At 48.8% G+C, this 22,653-nt stretch overlaps 1 protein-coding gene across 2 annotated transcripts in view; it reads left to right on the top strand.

The window, feature by feature from the left end:
* Nucleotides 1-22,653, top strand: part of IPO11 (importin 11) — a 553,468-nt gene that overhangs the window by 149,915 nt on the left and 380,900 nt on the right. For both annotated transcript variants that reach the window (XM_088444066.1, XM_088444065.1), the window contains exon 11: nucleotides 6,584-6,627. In XM_088444066.1, coding sequence (XP_088300192.1) covers nucleotides 6,584-6,627 — 44 coding nt within the window. The remainder of the gene's footprint in view (nucleotides 1-6,583; nucleotides 6,628-22,653) is intronic.

Here is a 22,653-nt window from a genome sequence, read left to right as displayed (position 1 = left end):
CTCCCCCCCCCTCCCTCATGTTTGTTCCCGCACCCACCCTCCCTCTGTCATGTTTGTTCCCCCACCCACTCTCCCTCCCTCCCTCTGTCATGTTTGTTCCCCCACCCACTCTCCCTCCCTCCCTCTGTCATGTTTGTTCCCCCACCCACTCTCCCTCCCTCCCTCTGTCATGTTTGTTCCCCCACCCACCCCCCCTCCCTCTGTCATGTTTGTTCCCCCACCCACCCCCCCTCCCTCTGTCATGTTTGTTCCCCCACCCACCCCCCTCCCTCTGTCATGTTTGTTCCCCCACCCACCCTCCCTCCCTCTGTCATGTTTGTTCCCCCACCCACCCTCCCTCCCTCTGTCATGTTTGTTCCCCCACCCACTCTCCCTCACTCCCTCTGTCATGTTTGTTCCCCCACCCACTCTCCCTCCCTCCCTCCCTCTGTCATGTTTGTTCCCCCACCCACTCTCCCTCCCTCCCTCTGTCATGTTTGTTCCCCCACCCACCCCCCCTCCCTCTGTCATGTTTGTTCCCCCACCCACCCACCCTCCCTCCCTCTGTCATGTTTGTTCCCCCACCCACCCTCCCTCCCTCTGTCATGTTTGTTCCCCCACCCACCCTCCCTCCCTCTGTCATGTTTGTTCACCCACCCACCCTCCCTCCCTCTGTCATGTTTGTTCCCCCACCCACCCTCCCTCCGTCATGTTTGTTACCCCACCCACCCTCCCTCTGTCATGTTTGTTCCCCCACCCACCCTCCCTGCCTCCCTCTGTCATGTTTGTTCCCCCACCCACCCTCCCTCCCTCCCTCTGTCATGTTTGTTCCCCCACCCACCCTCCCTCCCTCCCTCTGTCATGTTTGTTCCCCCACCCACCCTCCCTCCCTCCCTCTGTCATGTTTGTTCCCCCACCCACCCTCCCTCCCTCCCTCTGTCATGTTTGTTCCCCCACCCACTCTCCCTCCCTCCCTCTGTCATGTTTGTTCCCCCACCCACTCTCCCTCCCTCCCTCTGTCATGTTTGTTCCCCCACCCACCCTCCCTCACTCCCTCTCTCCCTCCCTCATGTTTGTTCCCCCGCCCACCCACCCTCCCCCCCCTCCCTCATGTTTGTTCCCGCACCCACCCTCCCTCTGTCATGTTTGTTCCCCCACCCACTCTCCCTCCCTCCCTCTGTCATGTTTGTTCCCCCACCCACTCTCCCTCCCTCCCTCCCTCTGTCATGTTTGTTCCCCCACCCACTCTCCCTCCCTCCCTCTGTCATGTTTGTTCCCCCACCCACCCTCCCTCCCTCTGTCATGTTTGTTCCCCCACCCACCCTCCCTCCCTCTGTCATGTTTGTTCCCCCACCCACTCTCCCTCACTCCCTCTGTCATGTTTGTTCCCCCACCCACTCTCCCTCCCTCCCTCTGTCATGTTTGTTCCCCCACCCACCCTCCCTCCTTCCCTCTGTCATGTTTGTTCCGCCACCCACCCTCCCTCCCTCCCTCTGTCATGTTTGTTCCCCCACCCACCCTCCCTCCCTCTGTCATGTTTGTTCACCCACCCACCCACCCTCCCTCCCTCTGTCATGTTTGTTCCCCCACCCACCCTCCCTCCGTCATGTTTGTTCCCCCACCCACCCTCCCTCCGTCATGTTTGTTCCCCCACCCACCCTCCCTCTGTCATGTTTGTTCCCCCACCCACCCTCCCTACCTCCCTCTGTCATGTTTGTTCCCCCACCCACCCTCCCTCCCTCCCTCTGTCATGTTTGTTCCCCCACCCACCCTCCCTCCCTCCCTCTGTCATGTTTGTTCCCCCACCCACTCTCCCTCCCTCCCTCTGTCATGTTTGTTCCCCCACCCACCCCCCCTCCCTCTGTCATGTTTGTTCCCCCACCCACCCCCCCTCCCTCTGTCATGTTTGTTCCCCCACCCACTCTCCCTCCCTCTGTCATGTTTGTTCCCCCACCCACTCTCCCTCCCTCTGTCATGTTTGTTCCCCCACCCACTCTCCCTCCCTCTGTCATGTTTGTTCCCCGACCCACTCTCCCTCCCTCCCTCTGTCATGTTTGTTCCCCCACCCACCCCCCCTCCTTCTGTCACGTATGTTCCCCCACCCCCCCCTCCCTCCTTCTGTCACGTATGTTCCCCCACCCCCCCTCCCTCCTTCTGTCACGTATGTTCCCCCACCCCCCCTCCCTATTTCTCTCTGTCACGTATGTTCTCACAGTGTCTGGTGCCAATAAAAGACACTACTTTACCGAGTATCTGCCTGTCTGGATTCCTCATTCAGTACCCTGTGTTACATATGGTAGCCTGTACGGGGACCAAACCCGCAACCTTGGTGTTATCAGTACCAGAAAAAACGCAGTTATAGTAAGGATACTGTGGGGCATATTCAATTAGGTGCGAGGTTTAGCGAGGAAAAAATCTTGCGCCCAATTTTGGATTACCACGGGTATGTGTGCTCCTGATACCCGCGGTATCCAAAGAAAAAAAATGACACTTACCTGTCTCTGCAGCTCCTGGTGGCCTCCCCTCTATATTCCCGATGCTGGGTGCAGAAGACAGCACTTTGGAAGATATTACTGACTAATTAAGCTAATTGGAAACTTCCAATTGCTTAATTAGTCATTTGGAGGGGTGCGGCTGGGGACCCAGAGTATTTCCCGACCATTTTTCCTAAAATTGTGGATTTTAGGAAAAATTGCTTGTACTCTGGAGGTGCGCAAAATAAACCTCCCGGTACTATTCTCGCCCCCAATTGAATATGCCCTGTATATTTTGTGCGTATACTAAATAAAAAAAAGAAGAGTTGCTTGTTTGTTTTTACTGAGGTGCTTAAGATGATAATTAGTATGTTCACCAGCTAGTGTAAGCTGTGTAATTAAGTCCACTTGTGTTCTGTTTAACCCCTGCATTGCTGAAGAAGAAAAAAAAAATGTTTCTTTGGCTGTGTTAAACTTGAATTACAGTTGCTTTGCTGAAAGAAAGATATATTTATTTGTGTTAACTGGCTTGTTATCTAAAAGCACCCTTTACTATAGTAAATTTGTTGGCCTCCCACCAAAAGACAGAGGAACAAATGTTGCAGTTGCTGACCCAGTCAGTGGGCACGACAAGTGCTGGGCATCTGAAGAAAATGTCTGCCTCAGATGACCCAGAGGTGTATTTACTGATATTTGAGAGGGTCACACAGCGTTTAAAATGCCCAGCAGATACTTGAGCCTATAGACTTACCCCCCTATCTCACTGGTGAGGCTCAGAAAGCCTATGCAGATTTGTCCTTTGCTGATGCTGAGAAAGATGACCTAGTCAAAAGTGGCATTCTAGCTAGGTCAGGCCTCACTCCTTCTGGGAAAGCGCAGCACTGGGCCCTATTACCAGGAGTCCCTATTCGGAAGCAGGTTGCAGAACTCGCCAGACAGGGGCGGGATTGGCTCCAGCCAGAAGATCACACTGGCGCTCGGATTTTAGAGACGGTGGTTATTGATCAGTGTATAAGAACCCTAGGGTGGAATATGCAGCGCTGGGTCTTACACGCTGATCCTCAGAATTTAGAGGAATTTAATTATAGTGTTCGAGCGGTATAAGACTGCAGGAAATATGCCAAAAATGACAAAAAAAGAAACCAGGGAATGAGCGACCCGTTAAGATGGCACCCCATTCAGCCCTTGACCACGATGGTCACCCCTCCTCAAGGAAACACCGCTGGAGACACCAGGGTCGTTTGCTATGAGTGCGGAGAGCCATGGGACTGTCCCAGAAAAACAGAGTCTATGGAGTGTGGGGTTGCTAGTATAGGCACTATATACCCCGCTTTTTGCACGATGGTACCCCTGGATTCCAGACCCCCGTTAATATGGGAAACTGTGTTGCTGAATGGCCGAGAACTCCCTGCTATTATAGATTTAGGGAGTGAACTAACCGTGATCTCAGAGGCTGTCTTGTCCAGGCCAGTGGAAAAGATGCCAGGGTTAGTCGAAGTACTCTGCATTCATGGATCCACAGAAAACTTCTCCCAGGTGCGGGCCATTAGGCCATTTCTTGGGTGTTCTTTTTTTTAGATATTTGTTTCCGGAATCTATGGAATCTACCATCAACTTCCCTGGAGCTTTTATCAAAGAGAAGAGATCTATTTAAAAGGACTTATGCCAGCACTTGGTGTAAATTATTGAATATCTGGAATTGTTTGATATGACAAAAAATATGTATCATTGCGCCCTCTAAGTATTTTTTTGTGTGTCTAATTTTGTTGGGTTCCCACTAAAAGGGGTTCCACTTGAGGTGTAGCAAAACTTTTCACATTTACAGCTCAAAATATGGGTATTTTCTACATACATATATATATATATATATATATATTATAATTTATATGTATGCCAAGCAGATAGCTCACCGGGGGATGGACAGGGGTGAGTGATCTCAGCTCAGTGAGACTCAATTGCATTAATCACAAGCCAGTCACCTAGTTACAAGGTACAATCACTGAACATGTGCCAGCTCCACTCTGTGGAGAACGTTATGTTGGATTTATATGTTGCAGACTTTACTCCCTAAAGAAATGAGTTTCTCTATCACATGTTTCTTTCCCAGGAGTTAATTGCTTTCAGTGTGTGACAAATTGCATAGAACTCTTTCTCTGGTGCCTGTCCTCTCATGGGCTATGTTGCTTGCTCACGTTTTATGATCGTAGCTGCTACATTGTATACTAAGGCTCTTATTTTACTAAGTATAATCTACTATATCCAATCCCACTTTTTATTCTACTTTGTAACACTTTCCTATATCATTAATTCTAGATCTGTAACTGAAAGTTGATGAAAGTTAACAGTTGCATGAATTTAATTAAAGCAATATAACAGGCAAGCAAACAAAGCTCTGCTGCTCACAGATAACCAAGCCGCAACAGTAGAAGACGGGAAGTATATTATTTTCAGTGATCCGGATTGTAGGTTCGCGGTCAGATAAGAGGTAGAGGTGTATCCAACAGCCCCTCATAATGAACTGGTAGTGAGACAATCCCCATGGAGCAGATGTACCGGGAAAGGAAGAGTATATGATGTACACTGTGGACTTCATTCAAAATTGGATGCAATTACAAAATGTGATCTGTGTAAAACAAAATGAGAATTTTGCTACTGGTGAGCGTCTCGCACTGTGCAAATATCAGGAGCAGTTGTGCCAGGACAGGACAGGAGGCGTGGCGTCACTGTGAGCACAAAAGCTGATCAAAAGCACAGCACACAGGGCCTGATTCAGACCCGCTCGCAAGCGGGTCGATGGTGCCCAAGTGCGCATGTGCACGACGGAGGCGCCTCCGTCGTGCGCATGTGCGAGACCCGAATAATGACGGCCAAGCTGTCGTTAAGGGTCTCGCACCAAAGGGGGCGTGCTGTCGATGTTGATTTACAGCACGCCCCCTTTGGTGGGTGGGCCGGGGGCGTGGCTGCCCAGACTGAGGCGTTCCCATGGTCACCCACGGCTATGCGAGTGGCCAGGAGGCCGCTCCAAAAAGGAGCAGGAACGGCCCTGATTCAGAGCGAGCGCTCTGTCAGAGCGTCCGGCTCTGAATCAGGGCCACAGTTCATAAACCTAACAGTAAATGGCCGAAACATGTAGCTAAGTACCCAACTCATTTGGGTTTAATGCAAATAGGACACAACACAAATATAAAAACCCCTAATACACCTATCTGCAGTCTTCCCTTTCCAAAACACACTATGAGAAATGCTGTGAGTGGGTGTTCAGTATTAGTGTACTCTATAACCCTGCTATCAGATTGCAGCCACAGCAGTTTCTTTGCATTTGCATAACTGAGTGTCTTTTAGATGCGTTTTGCAAATCAGATGCAGTCAGCATCCGACATCATTATCTTCTTTCACCAGGGTTTGTGTCATCTTTTTCTAAACAAGTGCATTGGTACCACTTAGGTGACCCTCTTGGTCCCTTTACCATACTTCGGCTGTATCTGTGTGCTTTTTCTATCCCCCGCCCATTCTCTTTTGGCATAGGAAGTCTTAAGTCCCACGTGTGGCCGATAAAAAAAAAGATGCTGATGCGCAAAAAGAAAAAACTTTGCAGATATCACAGTCCTACCTTATTCCTCTGTGCGGTTTATGTAACCATACACTGTGTACGCTCTTCTTTTCCTAGTACATCTGTGCCAAAGGGATTTCTACTCTCTACAAAAAGCCACCAAAGGGGGACACAGTGGGGCTGAGTGGGGATATGCAGAATGTGTTGGAGAAGCTGACCAGCTATGGCCCTTGCCGTCTGCTTCCCCGACATCCTGGCTGCATACTCATTAGTGAAGATTTTAAAAATAAAATTGAAAGTTTAAATAAACTTGGAGTGGTTTAATTACTGGTAAATTATGTCCCCCCCTTAGAAAGCACTACACTATTAGATACAGGCAAAAGTACCTTAAGTGCTGGAATAGTAAATGTTGTTTTGTGAATAATCTTGCTAATTAGTTTATAACATCTTAATATTCACACTTGCCTTTTGGTGTATTACTTTACAAAGCCTTAAAGCTTCTCTCTAGTATTTCACAGCAACTAAATTGTTGTTAATTGTGCCACATTGCTAACAGTAATGCCTCTTGTTTTGTCTGTAGCTGTGGAGGAAAGCGGCGGGGACTCCTGGAAGTACAGTCTGAGGGTACGTCTTCTAAATTATTCAGTCTTGGCCTTTCATGAAATAGGTATCACTGTTGCTCATGCGTTTAAACAGGAAAGTGTTACAGCGTAACATGGTTAAGTTCCTTAGGGTCTGTCTTTAGAATGTCATCTTTCCTAATCCCCATCTGTTCTTTGATAAAATGACCTTTTCACAATACTTTCTTTAATTTGTTATATGGATTTTTCATTATTAATTCTTGATATGTATTACAGCATGCCATTTGCATATAAACTGTGTCACAGTAATGCACATCTATGAACAAATACATGCAAACATGTTTCAAGGGACATATAAAACACTGACATGAAGAGATGCAGGTCAGTTAGTAATATTCCTCGAACACAAGTCTTATGTCATAGTTATTTTTTTTTAAATTGTTCATTTTTGAAAATCGATAAAAATGACTCATAGGAAACCACTTAATAAATAGTGTACAATCGGGGAGGTAATAATGTCTCTGTGAGGCATGTAGCTTAGTATACATATTACAAAAAATCACCGGGCACACAAAAGCATGACTGAGAACATATGTAGTATGGAAAGGTAAAAACAAACAGCAGGTATACAGGAACAATGTTATGAATTAAACATTAACCAATGTACACATTACAAACATACATAGGATATAAATACCCAATGTTGTCCGTAAGAGTAAACAAGGGAAAAAGTTGAAGAATCCCGGGAATACAGTAGCCTACAAAACAGAGGCAGCCGCAATGCGATAGGCTCCCCCAAAGGTGAAACGGTAGTACACCAAGCTATAAGGCGAGAAAGGTGGAGGGGAGGCGGAGTCACCAGGCAGGTGCGTTAGCATAACGAGATTCCTGCCATCTATACCAGATGCAGTCACATTTCAACTCTGTATTCCGAGCGATCTAGAGGTGTTTTTCCTGGATTATGGTCATTTTGATTATGGAAACACATGCATTTAAGCCGGGACCTGAGGTGGCCATCCAGGAGCGGGACAAACATAGAGTTAGCATACAGAGATTATTAACATATTGCCTGTTTTGGCTGTCTAAAACTTCATCAGTTGTAACCCCAAGAGAAAGTAGATGGGGAAATGCCAGTAGAAGAGATAGCATGTGTAATCAAACCAAAAATTATGAGCTTGCGAATTAACCCATAATAGATACCAGAAAGTATATCGGGAGTCCTGACATTTAGGACATGCATCTATAGCCCAGTCTCCAAATGTAATTAGCCTTACAGGAGTAAGATAAGTTCTGTGTAATAAAATAATTGTTGGAAACTGAATAGAAGCAGTGGATAAACGCGGGTTCCCCAGGGCTGTAATCCAGGTCTCATCACACATAAGACCTACATCTGACTCCCAGCATAGTTTGTGATGCAGTAAAGTAGAGATGGGGGAGCCGTTTGAATGGGGGCTCCGGTGATAGTGGGAGGCCCTTCCAGAAACGTGATAGTCAAGGCATGCTGGAGTTGCAGAGATCTAGAACTGTGTGTTGCAAGCTGATATTCTTTACATACCGATGTGCCCAGCTATCACGTGGCATCACAGCGTTTTCTCTCACGCCACGCATGGCGCGCCACACACTACGCCATGAGTCGCGCCACGCTGGAAAAAAAGTAATTACGTGTAATACAACTTTTTGCCCACTAGATGTCACTCTTCCTAAACTACATAGCGCATGCGACTGATTTCATTACGTGCAATACAACATTTTGCCCACCAGGTGTCACTTTTCCTAAACTACATAGCGCATGCGTGTGATTTCCAATGTACCGTACGGTATGTTCTGTATCACCGCCCGATGATTGGTTGACAGAAGCAATGATTCGGTACACTATACAGTATTACAGGGTTTTCCACATGGAATCAGGAATGTACGGTATAATAAAGCAGTAGAAGAATGTCTAATAAAGTTTGAAATCATTAAGCTCTGTATTACCCACTGACTGTGTGGTTGAAATCATACTTGCGCAAATGTAAATACTGTCGGCACTGTCCCAGACTTAGACATTGTAGTGGTTTCATTACTTTACGAACTACAGAACTCTAGTAATGGGTGAAGCGTGTGGCCTAGCGGTCTAATGCCTAGTCTCACTGCTTCTCCCTTCTTCTTGTTCCGTGGGTTCGAGACCTTGAAAATATGTTTTTTTTAAATTATTTTTAAAATCTTAACTTAAAATATTCAGTATTCAATACAGTACATGTGGAGCGCATGCCCAGTGCTTTGGGAGTCAAACAGCGAAATTTGGATTTTTATTACTGTACATACAGTACTGTACCTTAGAACGCAAACTTGCGTCAATGCCGGCACTGACCCAGACTTGGACATTATAGTGATTTTTCTACTTCAGGGTCCATAGGGTATCCACAGGATACCTTGGGGTATAGGTGTGACGTCAGTCGCAGGGCACCAAAGAGTTAAGCTTTCAGCCTCCCAGGATGCACTAGGTCCCCCTCCTATACCCCGCCCCCGGGCCAAGGCACCTCAGTTTAGTTTGGTGCCCGGCCGGAGTCGGGTGCACCTGTTGGAGTGGGGGCTAGAAGAGCCCCTGAAGCTTTTTCTTCATGCAGCTGTGGCTGCACATCTGGATGAACAGCATGGACAGTCAGTCCTGACGTCCATGCAGTCTTCCCTACACCCCGCCGGTACCAGAACGCCGGTACTGATCCGGGGATGCTGGTGGGCGTCTGGGGTCACAGCTAGCGGTGACCCCAGATGCTCCGGACCATGGCCGGATTCAAGGGGGACAGAGGTAAGCAGCGGGGTCCCGCGGTGGGTCCCCGCTGATCACATGGTCCTAAGTCCCCAGGCAGGGTGCTCCCTGGGGACTGGCTGCAGCGTGGAGCCAGGCGACCAACCTGCGCTTCCACTACCCCCTGGGACAGCGGACCGCAGCAGAGCGGTAGCGCTGCGGCGTCCCAGGGGTTAAATGCATGCCAGGGGAGCGCGCCTTCCCTGTCTCACAGCCGGCGCCTCCCCCGCTGCACACAGCCCTCTCTGCACTGTGCTGACTGGTCCTGTGTCAGCGCTCCTCCCCCAGGCCAGCTTCTCTCTGCTCCTCGGCGGCCATCTTCTCTGCAACGCATGGTGAACGCTGCTGGAAGTCTGGAAGGAAGCATCGTGGTCTGGGTCCCCCCGCATACCTCTCCTCCGCTGTGGCTCAGGTCTGTGTATGCAGCGCTGTGTCCTACCAGGCCCTGTGTCTGTGTAGTTGAGTGATCAGCGCTGTTAGTGCAGGAATTGTTATTTCTCTGCATTGTATGTGACTGTGCTAGCGCTGCCTGTAACTATTCTTCTCTAAACTGTCAGCTTTATTACTGTCCCTGTTCTTTCTGCTAAAGCCCTTGCGGTGCGGTGCTGCAGGGTGGTCTCTCGCCTATTTAATACTTAATTGGTGAGAGAGGTCACATACGTGGTGCCATCATGTCTGAAAGTGATTTTCCCCTCCGGCTACAGTGTACCACGTGCAAAGTACCGTTAGCGGAGGGGGAGGGTAGCGCGGAGGGCCTTTGCCGGCAGTGTTTGTCCATGGCGCGGCCTATTACGGTTACAGCACCGGTACAGGAGCCGCCCTGGGCTTGTTTCGCTCAGGCGTTAACAGCTTTAGTGGGCCAGTTAGCTCCGCAGCCCGCGTTTACTCCGATGGGTTTGTCCCAGCAGTCTGTGGTGTCGTCACCCATGCAGGGGTTCCCACGACAATTGGTGGTACCCCACAGTCTCCCTATTTCCCCGCTCCCGGGTTCTCAGGAGCCAGCGTGGGTTAACTCCCTGACGAGTTCTTTACAGCACTTGTCGGATGTGTTGCAAGGGGAGTCTGTGATGCGGCCTCATAAAAGGCCGGTGGCGTCTCTGTCCGCTCCTTATGAGGATGACGAAGGGACGTCTGATGATGGGGAGATTCTGGATCCTTACGATCAGGAACCTTTCCATACTAAGGACGCTGATGCTAAGTCCAAAGTATATATTCCTGGACTTATTCGGGCGGTCCGCACAGCCTTGGTGATTGAGGACGAAGTTCCCCCAGCGGCTAAATCTAAGTATGCCTTTTTCAAAGATGTGAAGGGCGATGCCACAGTCTTTCCTCTTTCGGGTCAGTTGGTGGACCATTTAGAGGAGGCGTGGAAACAACCTGGCAAAAGATACCAGCCGCAGAGACGCCTGGCGGTGGCTTATCCGTTCGCGGATAATTATTTTGCTAAGTGTGAATCCCCTCCACAGGTGGATTCTCACTTGACCCGTCTTGTCCGTAGTGCCACATTGCCGATGCCATCCATGTCCTCCCTTAAGGATGCTACGGACCGCAAGGTAGAAATCTGCCTGAAGTCCGCTTATTCCCTTGCAGGGGGGGCAGCACGGCCGGCTATGGCCATTTGCTGGGTTGCCAGAGCGATGGAGCGCTGGGCGGATTCATTAGAGGCTTCTTTTGAATCCGACTGTCCGGCCGAACAAGCGGAGTTGATTGGCAATCTCCGTGATTCGGCCACCTACATCAACGAGGCGGCTCTAGACATTAGTACTCTGGTGTCTAGAATTTCTTCAGCAGAGGTAGCTGCTCGTCGCACCTTGTGGCTGCGATCCTGGAAGGCGGACGCAGATCCAAGAAAGGTCTGGAAGCGTTGCCGTTTACCGGAGAAGTTCTCTTCGGTCCGGATCTGGATAAGATTGTGGCCACGCTGGCGGCAGCCAAATCTGCTTGTCTCCCGTCGGCCGCTGCTCCTTCTGGTTCTGGACCATCGTCCTTTCGGTCATCTAGGGCCCAGGGCAGGCCCAAACCACAGTCGTTTCCTCGACAGGCTGGCCCTAAGAAATCGGTCAAGCCCCGGAAACAGGCATGGAGTACCAGACGTCCGGCCCCCAAGCCAGATGACAAGCCTGCGGCCTGACGGTCCGGGTCTCCCCTTGGGGGATCCCAGGGTGGGAGGCCGCCTGCTGCAGTTCTCCCGGTGTTGGTCGTTCACTACGACAGACACTTGGGTTCTGGAGGTGGTCTCTCACGGGTACGCCCTCTCCTTCCGGCACAGACCCCCGGCTCGATTCTTCACCACGGGTCTACCATCAGACCGGAACAAGGCTACGGAGCTGCGGAAGGTATTGCACACTATGCTCCAGGCTGGAGTTATAGTGCCTGTTCCATTCTCCCAGAGGGGCCAGGGTTTCTATTCAAATCTATTTTTGGTACAGAAACCCAATGGGTCATATCGTCCGATTCTCAACCTCAAAGCACTCAACAAGTCTTTGCGGGTCCCGAAGTTTCGGATGGAGACCCTACGGTCCATCATTCTGGCGCTGGAACCTGGGGACTACATGGTGTCATTGGACATACAGGACGCTATGGCGGTCATGGCGGCTTCTCTGCGGCTGCAAGGAGTCCGCATGTTGCCGTACTTGGACGACCTGTTATTGGTGGCAGGATCTCCAGAGCTCCTGTTACACCACTTGGACCTGACCATTGCACTGCTGCAACGGCACGGCTGGCTAATCAACTGGCAGAAGTCCACTCTAATCCCGTCTCGGAGGATTCTGCATCTTGGAGCCTTATTGGACTCGGGACAGCAAAGGATCTTCGTGACGGAGGACAAGATCTCTGCTTTACAGTCAAGGGTGCGCAGTTGTCTGCACAGCCGCCGGGTGTCCTTACACTCGGCGATGAGGTTACTGGGCTCCATGGTGTCGGTGTTCGACATGGTGGAATACGCCCAGTTTCACTCTAGACCTCTGCAGCACCTGATCCTGTCCAAGTGGAACGGGCTGCCTCAGTCTCTGAAGTTCCAGACGATTGTGCTCACCCCGGAGGTTCGCCTGTCCCTTGCGTGGTGGTTAAAGACGACCCACCTCAACAAGGGACGTCCGTTCTGGGTTCCAAATTGGGTCCTGTTGACAACGGACGCCAGTCTTCGGGGCTGGGGAGCAGTTTCGGGTCCACACTTGTTCCAGGGCAGGTGGACACCGACAGAAGCGGAGCTTCCAATAAATATCTTGGAACTCCGTGCGGTCTTCAATGCTCTCCTGCAGGCACAGCGGTTTCTCCAGGGTCACCCGGTGCAGGTCCAGTCGGACAATGCTACCACCGTGGCCTACATAAACAGGCAAGGAGGAACTCGCAGTCGGGCGGCTCTCGTAGAGGTCTCTCGGATCCTGGTTTGGGCGGAGCGCAATCTTCCGGCCATATCAGCGGTCTTCATCCCGGGAGTGCTAAATTGGGAGGCGGACTTTCTAAGTCGCCAGGACGTTCATCCAGGGGAATGGTCCCTGCACCCGGACGTTTTTCAACTACTGGTGGACAGGTGGGGTCTTCCAGAAATCGACCTCATGGCGTCCCGGCACAACAACAAGTGGCCGGTGTACGGGTCTCGCACAAGAGACGAAGGGGCGTCTCTGGTGGATGCTCTGTCCGTCCGGTGGACGTTCAGGTTCGCATACCTGTTCCCTCCGGTCTCCCTTCTTCCACGGGTAATCCGGAAATTCAAACAGGAAGGAGGGACGCTCCTGTTGATAGCTCCCGCGTGGCCCAGACGGCACTGGTTCTCAGACCTTCAGGGTCTGTCCGTGGACAGTCCTCTGCGGTTGCCGCTACGACCGGACCTTCTGTCTCAGGGTCCTTGTCTTCACCCGGACCTGACTCGGCTGTCTTTGGCGGCGTGGCTGTTGAGACGGCCATGCTGAGGTCCTGGGGGTTTGCCAGCTCTGTGGTGCGTACCATGTTACGAGCTCGGAAACCGTCTTCCGCGAGGATATACCATCGCGTGTGGCATACGTTCTTCCAGTGGTGTCGACCGAGAGGTTATGCACCGCGGGAGTTTCGTCTGTCTCGGATTCTCGCCTTCCTGCAAGCGGGACTAGATCATGGGCTTCGCCTTGCTTCTTTGAAGGTACAGGTTTCGGCCCTATCTGTCTGGTTTCACCGTAGGATTGCTACAATCCCGGATGTGCGCACCTTTATGCAAGGTGTTCTCCGTATTCAGCCGCCCTTTGTTCCACCTGTGGCGCCTTGGGATTTGGCTGTGGTCCTGAGGGCTCTCCAAGGACCGCCGTTTGAACCACTGGGCTCAGTGGATATTAAATGGCTAACAGCTAAGACTGTTTTCCTTCTGGCCGTTGCTTCAGCCAGACGTGTTTCTGAGTTAGGGGCTCTTTCTTGTAGACCCCCTTTCTTGGTTTTTCATGGGAACAGGGCAGTGCTCCGCGCTCGGCCCGAGTTTCTTCCCAAAGTTGTTTCCCAGTTTCATGTTAACGAGGAAATAGTTGTTCCGGCCTTTAACTCACCGGGTCTTTCCGTGGGTGAGGCCTCTTTGGATGTTGTGCGGGCCTTAAGGACTTATGTTGACCGCACTTCTTTGTTTAGGAAGTCGGACGCTTTGTTGTCCTCTATGGCTTCTGTAAAAAGGGTTGGCCTGCTTCAAAGCAAACTTTGGCAGCCTGGATCCGTATGGCTATTTCTGAAGCTTATCTTCATGAAGGCCTACCGGTCCCTCCTTCTCTGAAGGCTCATTCCACTAGGTCTGTGGGTCCTTCGTGGGCAGCTCGACGTGGTGCCTCGGCAGTTCAGATCTGCAAGGCTGCTACGTGGTCTTCTGTCCATACCTTCGTGAGGTATTACAGGTTTGACACCTTCGCCTCTCAGGATGCTTCCTTCGGGCGGCGGATTCTCCTTTCTGCACAGGAGCGTCCCCACCCTTAAAGGATACTGCTTTGGGACATCCCCAAGGTATCCTGTGGATACCCTATGGACCCTGAAGTAGAAAATATGAGATATGGTAAGAACTTACCCTTGTTATCTCTATTTCTACGAAGTCCATAGGGTTCCACAGGACTCCCGCCCTGTCGCACCTGTGCTGCAGATGGGCTTTGCTCTGGTCACCGGTTTTCCGTCTCCCTCTGGTGAGAATGTGATTCTTGTATGTGTCCAGATCTTTGTTCTCTCTCTTCCTTCTCCTCCTCCGGCCTATGGCTTGGTAACTAACTGAGGTGCCTTGGCCCGGGGGCGGGGTATAGGAGGGGGACCTAGTGCATCCTGGGAGGCTGAAAGCTTAACTCTTTGGTGCCCTGCGACTGACGTCACACCTATACCCCAAGGTATCCTGTGGAACCCTATGGACTTCGTAGAAATAGAGATAACAAGGGTAAGTTCTTACCATATCTCATATTTTTATGACCATCAACTGGTAGTGGGCTCTGTTAAATAGAGTGGGCACTGTATTACAAACTAACTGCGCGTTTAAACCGCAAAATTGCGTCAATGTCAGCGCATGCCCAGTGGAGGGGTTACAATGACAGTGGAATGTGTGCCGCATGCCCAGTGGAGCCAAGCCATAAACCAAGTAGCGCTATGCCATGGCGCATGCCCAGTTGTCTGTATTGCTACTGTACTGTTGAATTTTCACACTTGTGCCATTCTGCACTGTCCGAGACTTAGAGTATACACAATACTCATTTCATGACTTCAGAAAGTACTACAGTAGTTGGTTTTGTTTGGGAGGGAAGTCTCAGTATTACAAACTGACTGTGCTCTAGAGCGCAAACTTGCGTCAGTGTCGATGCTGTCCCAGACTTGGAAACTTTAGTGATTTAATGAGTTCAGTAACTGATAGTTGACTCTGTTTGAGAGTGAGGTCTCTGCATTACAAACTGACTCTGCGTTTAAACCGCAAAATTGCGTCAATGTCTGCACAGTTGGCGCTGTGGTGACTTATAGCCAGTTCTGAGGGGTTACGGTACAAATAGGATCTCTGGCGCGTGCCCAGTGGCGGGGTTGCAATGCATTGCCAGTGGTGCTGCGCCATAGCCATACCCTTGTAGCGCTATGCCATGGCGTACAGTATGGAAGATCATACAGTAGCGGGTCATGATTCACACACAGTGAAAGTGGGATCTACGTATTACACACTGACTGTGTAATAATAATATTAAAAATAAAAAGTGTAACCTTGACTGTCTAATAATAAAAAAAAAAAAGTTTAACCTTCCAGGTTTCGAACCTGGAACCGGGTTGTACAGACGTCTGCAATGTAGAAGTTCGATTTCTTACTTCTACGCTACAGAGGCCTGAGTACTTCATCGTACTGTACTGTAGATGTCACATAAAGTACTGTAGAGGACAGATGCAATTCTTACTAGGAGAGACTTGTGAGCAAGGGGTTAGGTGATCCGTCTTGCTTACACTTCTCTCCTTCTGTTCGAGACCTTGATAATTTATTTATTTTTTTAAATGTTCACTATAGTACTGTAGTTCAGTATTGTTATCCAACCCTTACAAAACTCAATATATTATACTGTATGTACTGTAGATGTGCCCAGCTACAGTACTGTAGTTTGTTGCTCCATACAGTACGCCATATACCGCATTGCTAGTTGCGCGCTACACTGTGGCGTATTGACTCTCATAGCACTGCACATGCCCAGTTGTCTGTATTATAGTAAGTACAATACTGTCGACCCTGTCCCGGACTTACGGTAGACATTGTAGAGATTCCATGACTCTAGGAACTACAGTACAGTAGATGCAGTAGTCTAGGGGGCTAATGCCTAGCCCTACTGCATCTACCGCTGGTTCGAGACCTTTAAAATATATACTGTATATGGTAATTTTATTTTGTTTTAAATCTTCACTAATACATTATCCAGAAATTCTGGTATTTCTATGCCACAGTACTTTATGACAAAAAAGTGTAACCTTGACTGTGTAATAATAATAAAAAATAAAAAGTGTAACCTTTCAAGTTTCGAACCCGCAAAAGGGTTGTACAAGCAACGTAATTGTATTGGTTTGATTATTATTATTTGATAGCGCCAACCGTGTAATACAGAGTGCTCTCTCTCATACAGATCCTACTACTACCGTACTTACTGGACATGAGAAATCACTATAGTGTGCAAGGTTGGAACAGCATCACCATTGTCACAAATTTGCGATGCAACGCTATTTTGCGCTTCAAACGCACAGTCAGCTTTGAACACAGAGCGCTCTCTCACAGACAGAAACCACTCTCAGACACAGTCCAAGAGACGTTGCTATAGTGTGTAAGGCTGAGACCGCATCTACGTTGTCGCATGTTTGCATTTTGCGCTATAGGCGCAGTTTGTAATACAGAGCCCTCTCTTGGCGCTACTCCACTGGGCATGCGCATGAAATCCCATTGCAAACTCTCGAAGCAGAAAGCCACCACAGCGCAGACATTGACGAAAGTTTTGCACTATTTAAACACACAATCAGTTTGTAATGTCTTACTTTTAAGCAGCCTTTTAAACAACAACACTACAGTATTACAGTACAACACTACTAAAGTAGTTTCACTATAGTGTCCAGAGCAGACAGTGCCAATAAAAAAAATATACAGTATACGGTATATTCTTTTCCAGGGATCGAACCCGGGACCATAATCTCTGCAAGTGATCACCTAACCACTAGCCCACACGACAGCTACAGTGAACCGCACAGAGCGGCCTCATCCTTGTGCACACCTCCCGCTGCTGTTTTTAATTTTAAAAAAAATTGTCATACTGTAATTCATCCCATCTTAGTGAAAGCTGTGAGTGTATCTCATTAATCTACAGTATCGGTTATACCGTGATAACAACTCGGGCAACTTCTCTACTGTTCAGTTACTGCAGCGTACTGTATGTACAATACTGTATGTGCAGTGATTTGCATCCTGTTATAAGATCTTACTGTACGGTACAGTACTTTACTGTGTGTACATTATGTGACATTAAAAATATTGGTTGTGCGAACATGCAAATGCTGTGAATGTGATATCCATCCAATTTACTGTAAGTTTAACAGTATGGCATTCAGTACAAGGCATTCAGTACAAATTACAACAGTGGAGCACTCGCCACCCAGCGGTTAAGCACTGTATTACATGCAATTACAACAGTGGAGCACTCGCCACCCAGCGGTTAAGCACTGTATTACATGCCGTAGCATATCCTTCGTTGAAGAATAATACGGTATGCCACAAGTCCATGGCGCGACTCAGAGGTCTGCACGCCACACCACAAGTCCATGGCGCGACTCACGCCACGCCATGAGCAACAAAATAGCTGGGCAGATCTGTAGCTGAGTAAAGGATTTTAAAATATTATTGTCATAAAGTTGCAGTAGAGTGGACACCCTCTTGCTACCCCACACCTCTCTGGACTGAAGAGAGGAGCTGTGACTTCGACTTAGCATTCCATAGAGAAGTGTCAGGATGAATACCCTAAAAGTGTGACCTGAAAGTGTGACAAAATTCCAAATATTAATTGCCTGTGTAACCAGTGAAGGTCCCAACCAAAGCTCTTTACCACCAAGTAAGGCCTGTAGGGGTGTATGGCCAGGAATCACCTGAGAAACTAATAAAGTGTGTAGAGCATCAAATTAGGTATCCTGTAGCCAGGGCCACAAATGTGCCAACTGTGTTGCATAATAATAGAATCTTAAATGAAGTAGCGCTAAACCCCCAGCTGACCTGGCTTTAGTAAGAACATTAATTATATTTGACAGTCCATCCATACCAGAGAGGAAACAATGCTATCCAGCTTCCGAAATATTGATAATGGGAGAAAAACTGGAGATTGTAAAAATTAGAGCTGAGCGGTTCGGTTTTGGTTCTTTTTGCCAAATTAGCTGAAGTTTGGATTTATCCTATTGGCTAGCCAAAACACGTGAGAGCTGGATAGCTAATATGATGCCCTTTTTGAGATCCGAACATAACTGTCACAGCCCGCAACAGAGACCTCAGACTCATACCCCGGCACTTACCTTTGCGGGTCCTATCCCGCTGCGCTTTGCTGCTCCCACGACGTGCATCGCTGCCCGCTGTTCTCTCTGACGGGTCCCACTGTCTTCTCTCCTCCATGCTGACTGCTCTGGCTCCACTGCTCACATGCTGGAAACACCGTCCTCCGGTCCATGGGTGCGGCCATCTTGGTTTTGCCCATGTGACTCCACTACCACCAATGAGGATGTTTCTCCTTCTCTCTCAGCCTACCAGCACCCTGCACTCCCTATAAAAGGATCTCTACTGCTGACACAAGTTGCCAGTGCAACAAGTCCCCTAGTTTAACTAGTGAGCCTCACCACTGCGCTCCATAGGTGTTGTCACAGCTCCAAGTAGCTTCCACGCTACCACCGTCTCCTTATGGCTACCCAGCCGCTCCAAGTAGCTTCCACGCTATCACCATCTCCATACGGCTACCCAGCAGCTCCAAGTAGCTTCCACGCTACCACCGTCTCCATTCGGCTACCCAGCCACTCCAAGAAGTTTCCATGCTTCCACCATCACCATACGACTACCCAGCCGCTCCAAGTAGCTTCCATGCTACCACCATCTCCATATGGCTACCAAAACGCTCCAAGTAGCTCCACGCTACCACCATCTCCATACGGCTACCCAGCCGCTCCAAGTAGCGTCCACGCTACCACCGTCTCCATACGGCTACCCAGCCGCTCCAAGTAGCTTCCACGCTACCACCATCTTAATTCGGCTACTCAGCCGCTCCAAGTAGCGCCCAGGCTAACACCGTCACTCTACGTCTCCTTAGCCGCAATCAGCAGCCCATGCTGCCATCTTTACCATACGGCTCCTTAGCCGCACCTAGCAGTCCGTGCTTCCACCATCCATTACACGGCTTTCCAGCCGCATCAAGCAACTCCCGTGCTATATCAATCCTCTACCAGTCTTCTGCATCCTCTCATGCAGAGGAACTTCATCAAACCTAGTCTCCTCCAGCGAGCATCTGAGCTGAGCAATACAGGTCCAAGGCCCAGCCCGGGAACACAGTCCCAGAATCCCACGCCTCTGACAATAACCGAGTAAAATCAAACCACTCATCTCTAGTTTAAATGTATAGAGAAATTTGAGTTAGACTACCATTTTAACCAAATCAGCTTGGCCGGTAAGAGTAAGAGGGAGTTTACACCTGGAGCGCATTTTGTCCCTAAAATAGGTAAATTGCTCTTGCACATTCATGGCTATATAATCCTGTGGGGAATTAGTACTCCAAATACTGTACTCAAATATTTGATGGAGGCAACCCAACGAAAGGGAATAGTTAATAATGGAGAGGTAGGACAGGAACCTCTAAAGGAAGATTTATTCCAATTGATGGTGAGTTCAGAATACGTTTCAAACTCAGTTATCAACTAAAGGAGAGTAGTATAATCTGATGATAAAAAAAAAGTTGGAGGTTATCGCCATACAATGCCACCATGTCTGTTCTAATACCCAGCTGAAGCCCCACAATATCTGGGTAGGTGCATAATAGCCAAGCTAGGGGTTCAATAGCTAATGCAAAGACAGTAAGGGACAAGGGACATACCTTCCTCATGCCTCTTGATAGGGGAAATGAGGAGGAAATAAACCCGTTGATGGAGACCTGGGCAATATGCGCAAAATGTAATCATTTAACCCACATCATTAAACATGGCCCTCCCCAAAACACCACTTGACCGCCCACAGGAAGGGCCACGCCATGGAGTCAGACTCGTTAGAGGCATCTAACATATGACCAAGCAGTCAAGGACAATAGAATAATGGCAGTAAAATCAGATACTGAATGACCGACTCGTTGGAGAGAACAGCCACTAGAAATTTAACCATGGTAAAGGCCACAGCGTCCCGAGAACTTCAACTATAGTGAGACAGAAACCGGTAAAAGTAGGCACTTATAAGTGATGCAACATTTGTAAAATAACAAAATTGAAAAACGAAACCGAAAATGAAAAAAGTAAAACTAAATAACCCAAACAGAAACATATTCCCAAAATCCCCCCACCCGGTATACCATCCCCAACTTCGGCATACTTGATTCCCTAAACTAAATGTACCATACTTACAACGCGGAGCAGTATAGAAACATAATGATAGCATAATGGCAGTAACGGTGCAATTAGTATTAATAATGGAAAACCCATACAACATATAATAAAAAAAACAAAAACTTAGTATTATAAGGGTGCCCTCGATGGAGACATCCAGTTAGACCAGGTATTGAAATCAAAAGTACATAGTCTAGACTGAGCATAATTAAGACAAGACCATCATCTGACTATAGATTGTCAGTAATAGTTACGTGCTGTAAGCTGAAAGGTAGAAGTGAAGAGCGGCAGAAAGAGTATAAATCCATAGACATCTGCCGGCATGCGACGGTCCAACTAGGCAGCAGGTGGTGACAAACAATTTAGTTTCCCCATCAACCACAACCTTCAATTTAGATGGAACATAGCATAGGGCAAATTCAAGTCAAGAAGGTGACACTTAATGGGGAGGAATTATTCCCTGTCTTTCTGGACCTGGGAATAATTCCTCCCCATTAAGTGTCACCTTGACCCACCACTGAGGGCACCGCAGACCAGGGGATGAGATAAGCAGAGAGTTCAGCCTGAGAGCCTGCGACCCTGGGTCCTACCCCCGTTACAGCCGTGGCCAAGCCCCTTTTATGTCATTTAAAAAAAACAAAAAAAACACGTTCTCATGCTTTGCATTATGAGGACGTATTTGACTACGTGCAGGCTGAAAGTAGCACAGAAAATATTCCTACTAATACAGATGTGTCCTCACTCGTCTTTCCTGCAGTCACGTGAGACTGCCCCTCTTGGCGCACCTGGTCCCAAGAGACTCTGCTGATGCCAGGCGTCTTTTCTGCTTCTTTTTTGTCAAAAATGCATCTAAGTCGCAAAGTGATGCAGGAGCTCAAGCTGACTTTGCTGATTCATTTGATATGACACCTGTATATCTGTATGCAACTGAGTCTCTCAATCAGCTTGCAAAGTGCTATGATGCAGCGGCCACAGCTGTTTTCCACACCAAGTTCTGTATACAGTCTCACAGATATACAAGTGTCACATATGAAATTAATCAGCACAGTCTCCTGGTGCTTCTTATTCACATCACATTGCGACTTAGACGCATTCACAGTAAAAACAGAGACGCCAAACGCTAGCAGAGTTGCACGTGACCTGGTGGCTAACTCACGCCAGGCATGTCGCCCTGCATGGCACATTGAGGCTAGATGAGCGAGGACACATCTGTAGATGCTCTGTAATTTTGTTCAAGTCAGCATAGACATTATAGGTGCGTAAATAAAATAGTTGATTATACAACTTGTTATTAAAGAACAATGTAGTAGATGTATATATTGGTAATGATTTCTGTATCCTGGTAAATTTGTTGTATAATTTTCCTGTACTCTCACTGATTGGGCAGGAAGATGCTATAGTCAGTTTACAAAAAAGAGAAATTTTGGTTAAAATGGTGCTCAGTGTGTTATTAATGCAGAAAGCTTAACATACGTGTTGAGGGCCTGGTTCAGCAAGGAACGCAGTTTCTAATATGCACATAATCTGTTGCGTACTGCGCATGCGTGAACTAGCAATTGCGATGGGAACTGCATTTGCAGAGGCCGCGCAGACCCAGAGCAAAGTGATTGACAGGAAGTGCCATCTGTGGGTGGTGACGGGGGGGGGGGCGGGGGGTGGTTGGGAGAACGCAGGCGTGCCAGTGCATTTCAAGGCTGTTGCAGGGGCGTGCATAAATTATCCAAAGCACTGATAGTGTGCATGGATGTTTGCAATTTCTGAGTAAGGTCAGGGTCAGGCATATATGGGCTCGATGTTACCGATGGTTTCGCTATGTTCCCCATGTATACGGATGTGAGTAAGGGGAAGTGGGTGTCCTTATGTCAGGATGCGAACGCAATGTGAATGTGTCACGGCCAGGGTATTTCAGCATGGCGCTAGGAAAGTGTTACCTGTGAGGTCATTGTGGCGCGGGCTGTCTGGTGGCGGAGCTGGTGTCTGGCGGGGGGCTTTGGCTGCGCGCGTTGCTGTGCGGGCCTGTTGGCACTCTGCGCTGGTAAGGCCTGGCGGCGTCTCCATTCCATTTGGCATGGGCGCCGCCATCTTGCCTTCTGGCCATGTGATGCGGCTGGCCAATCCTGGTGAGTCACATGTTCCCTCCGGCCAGTAACAGCACGGCATGGGGTATTTTAGGAAGGGTCAGTGCCTTCCTTCTTTGCCAGTGCAACGTGTATCTCAGCCTAGCTGAGAGGG

This window comes from Taudactylus pleione, unplaced genomic scaffold (genome assembly GCF_031769625.1).
Source record: "Taudactylus pleione unplaced genomic scaffold, aTauple2 ptg000345l, whole genome shotgun sequence".
NCBI lineage: Eukaryota > Metazoa > Chordata > Amphibia > Anura > Myobatrachidae > Taudactylus > Taudactylus pleione.
This window is presented reverse-complemented; position numbering and strand designations above follow the sequence as displayed.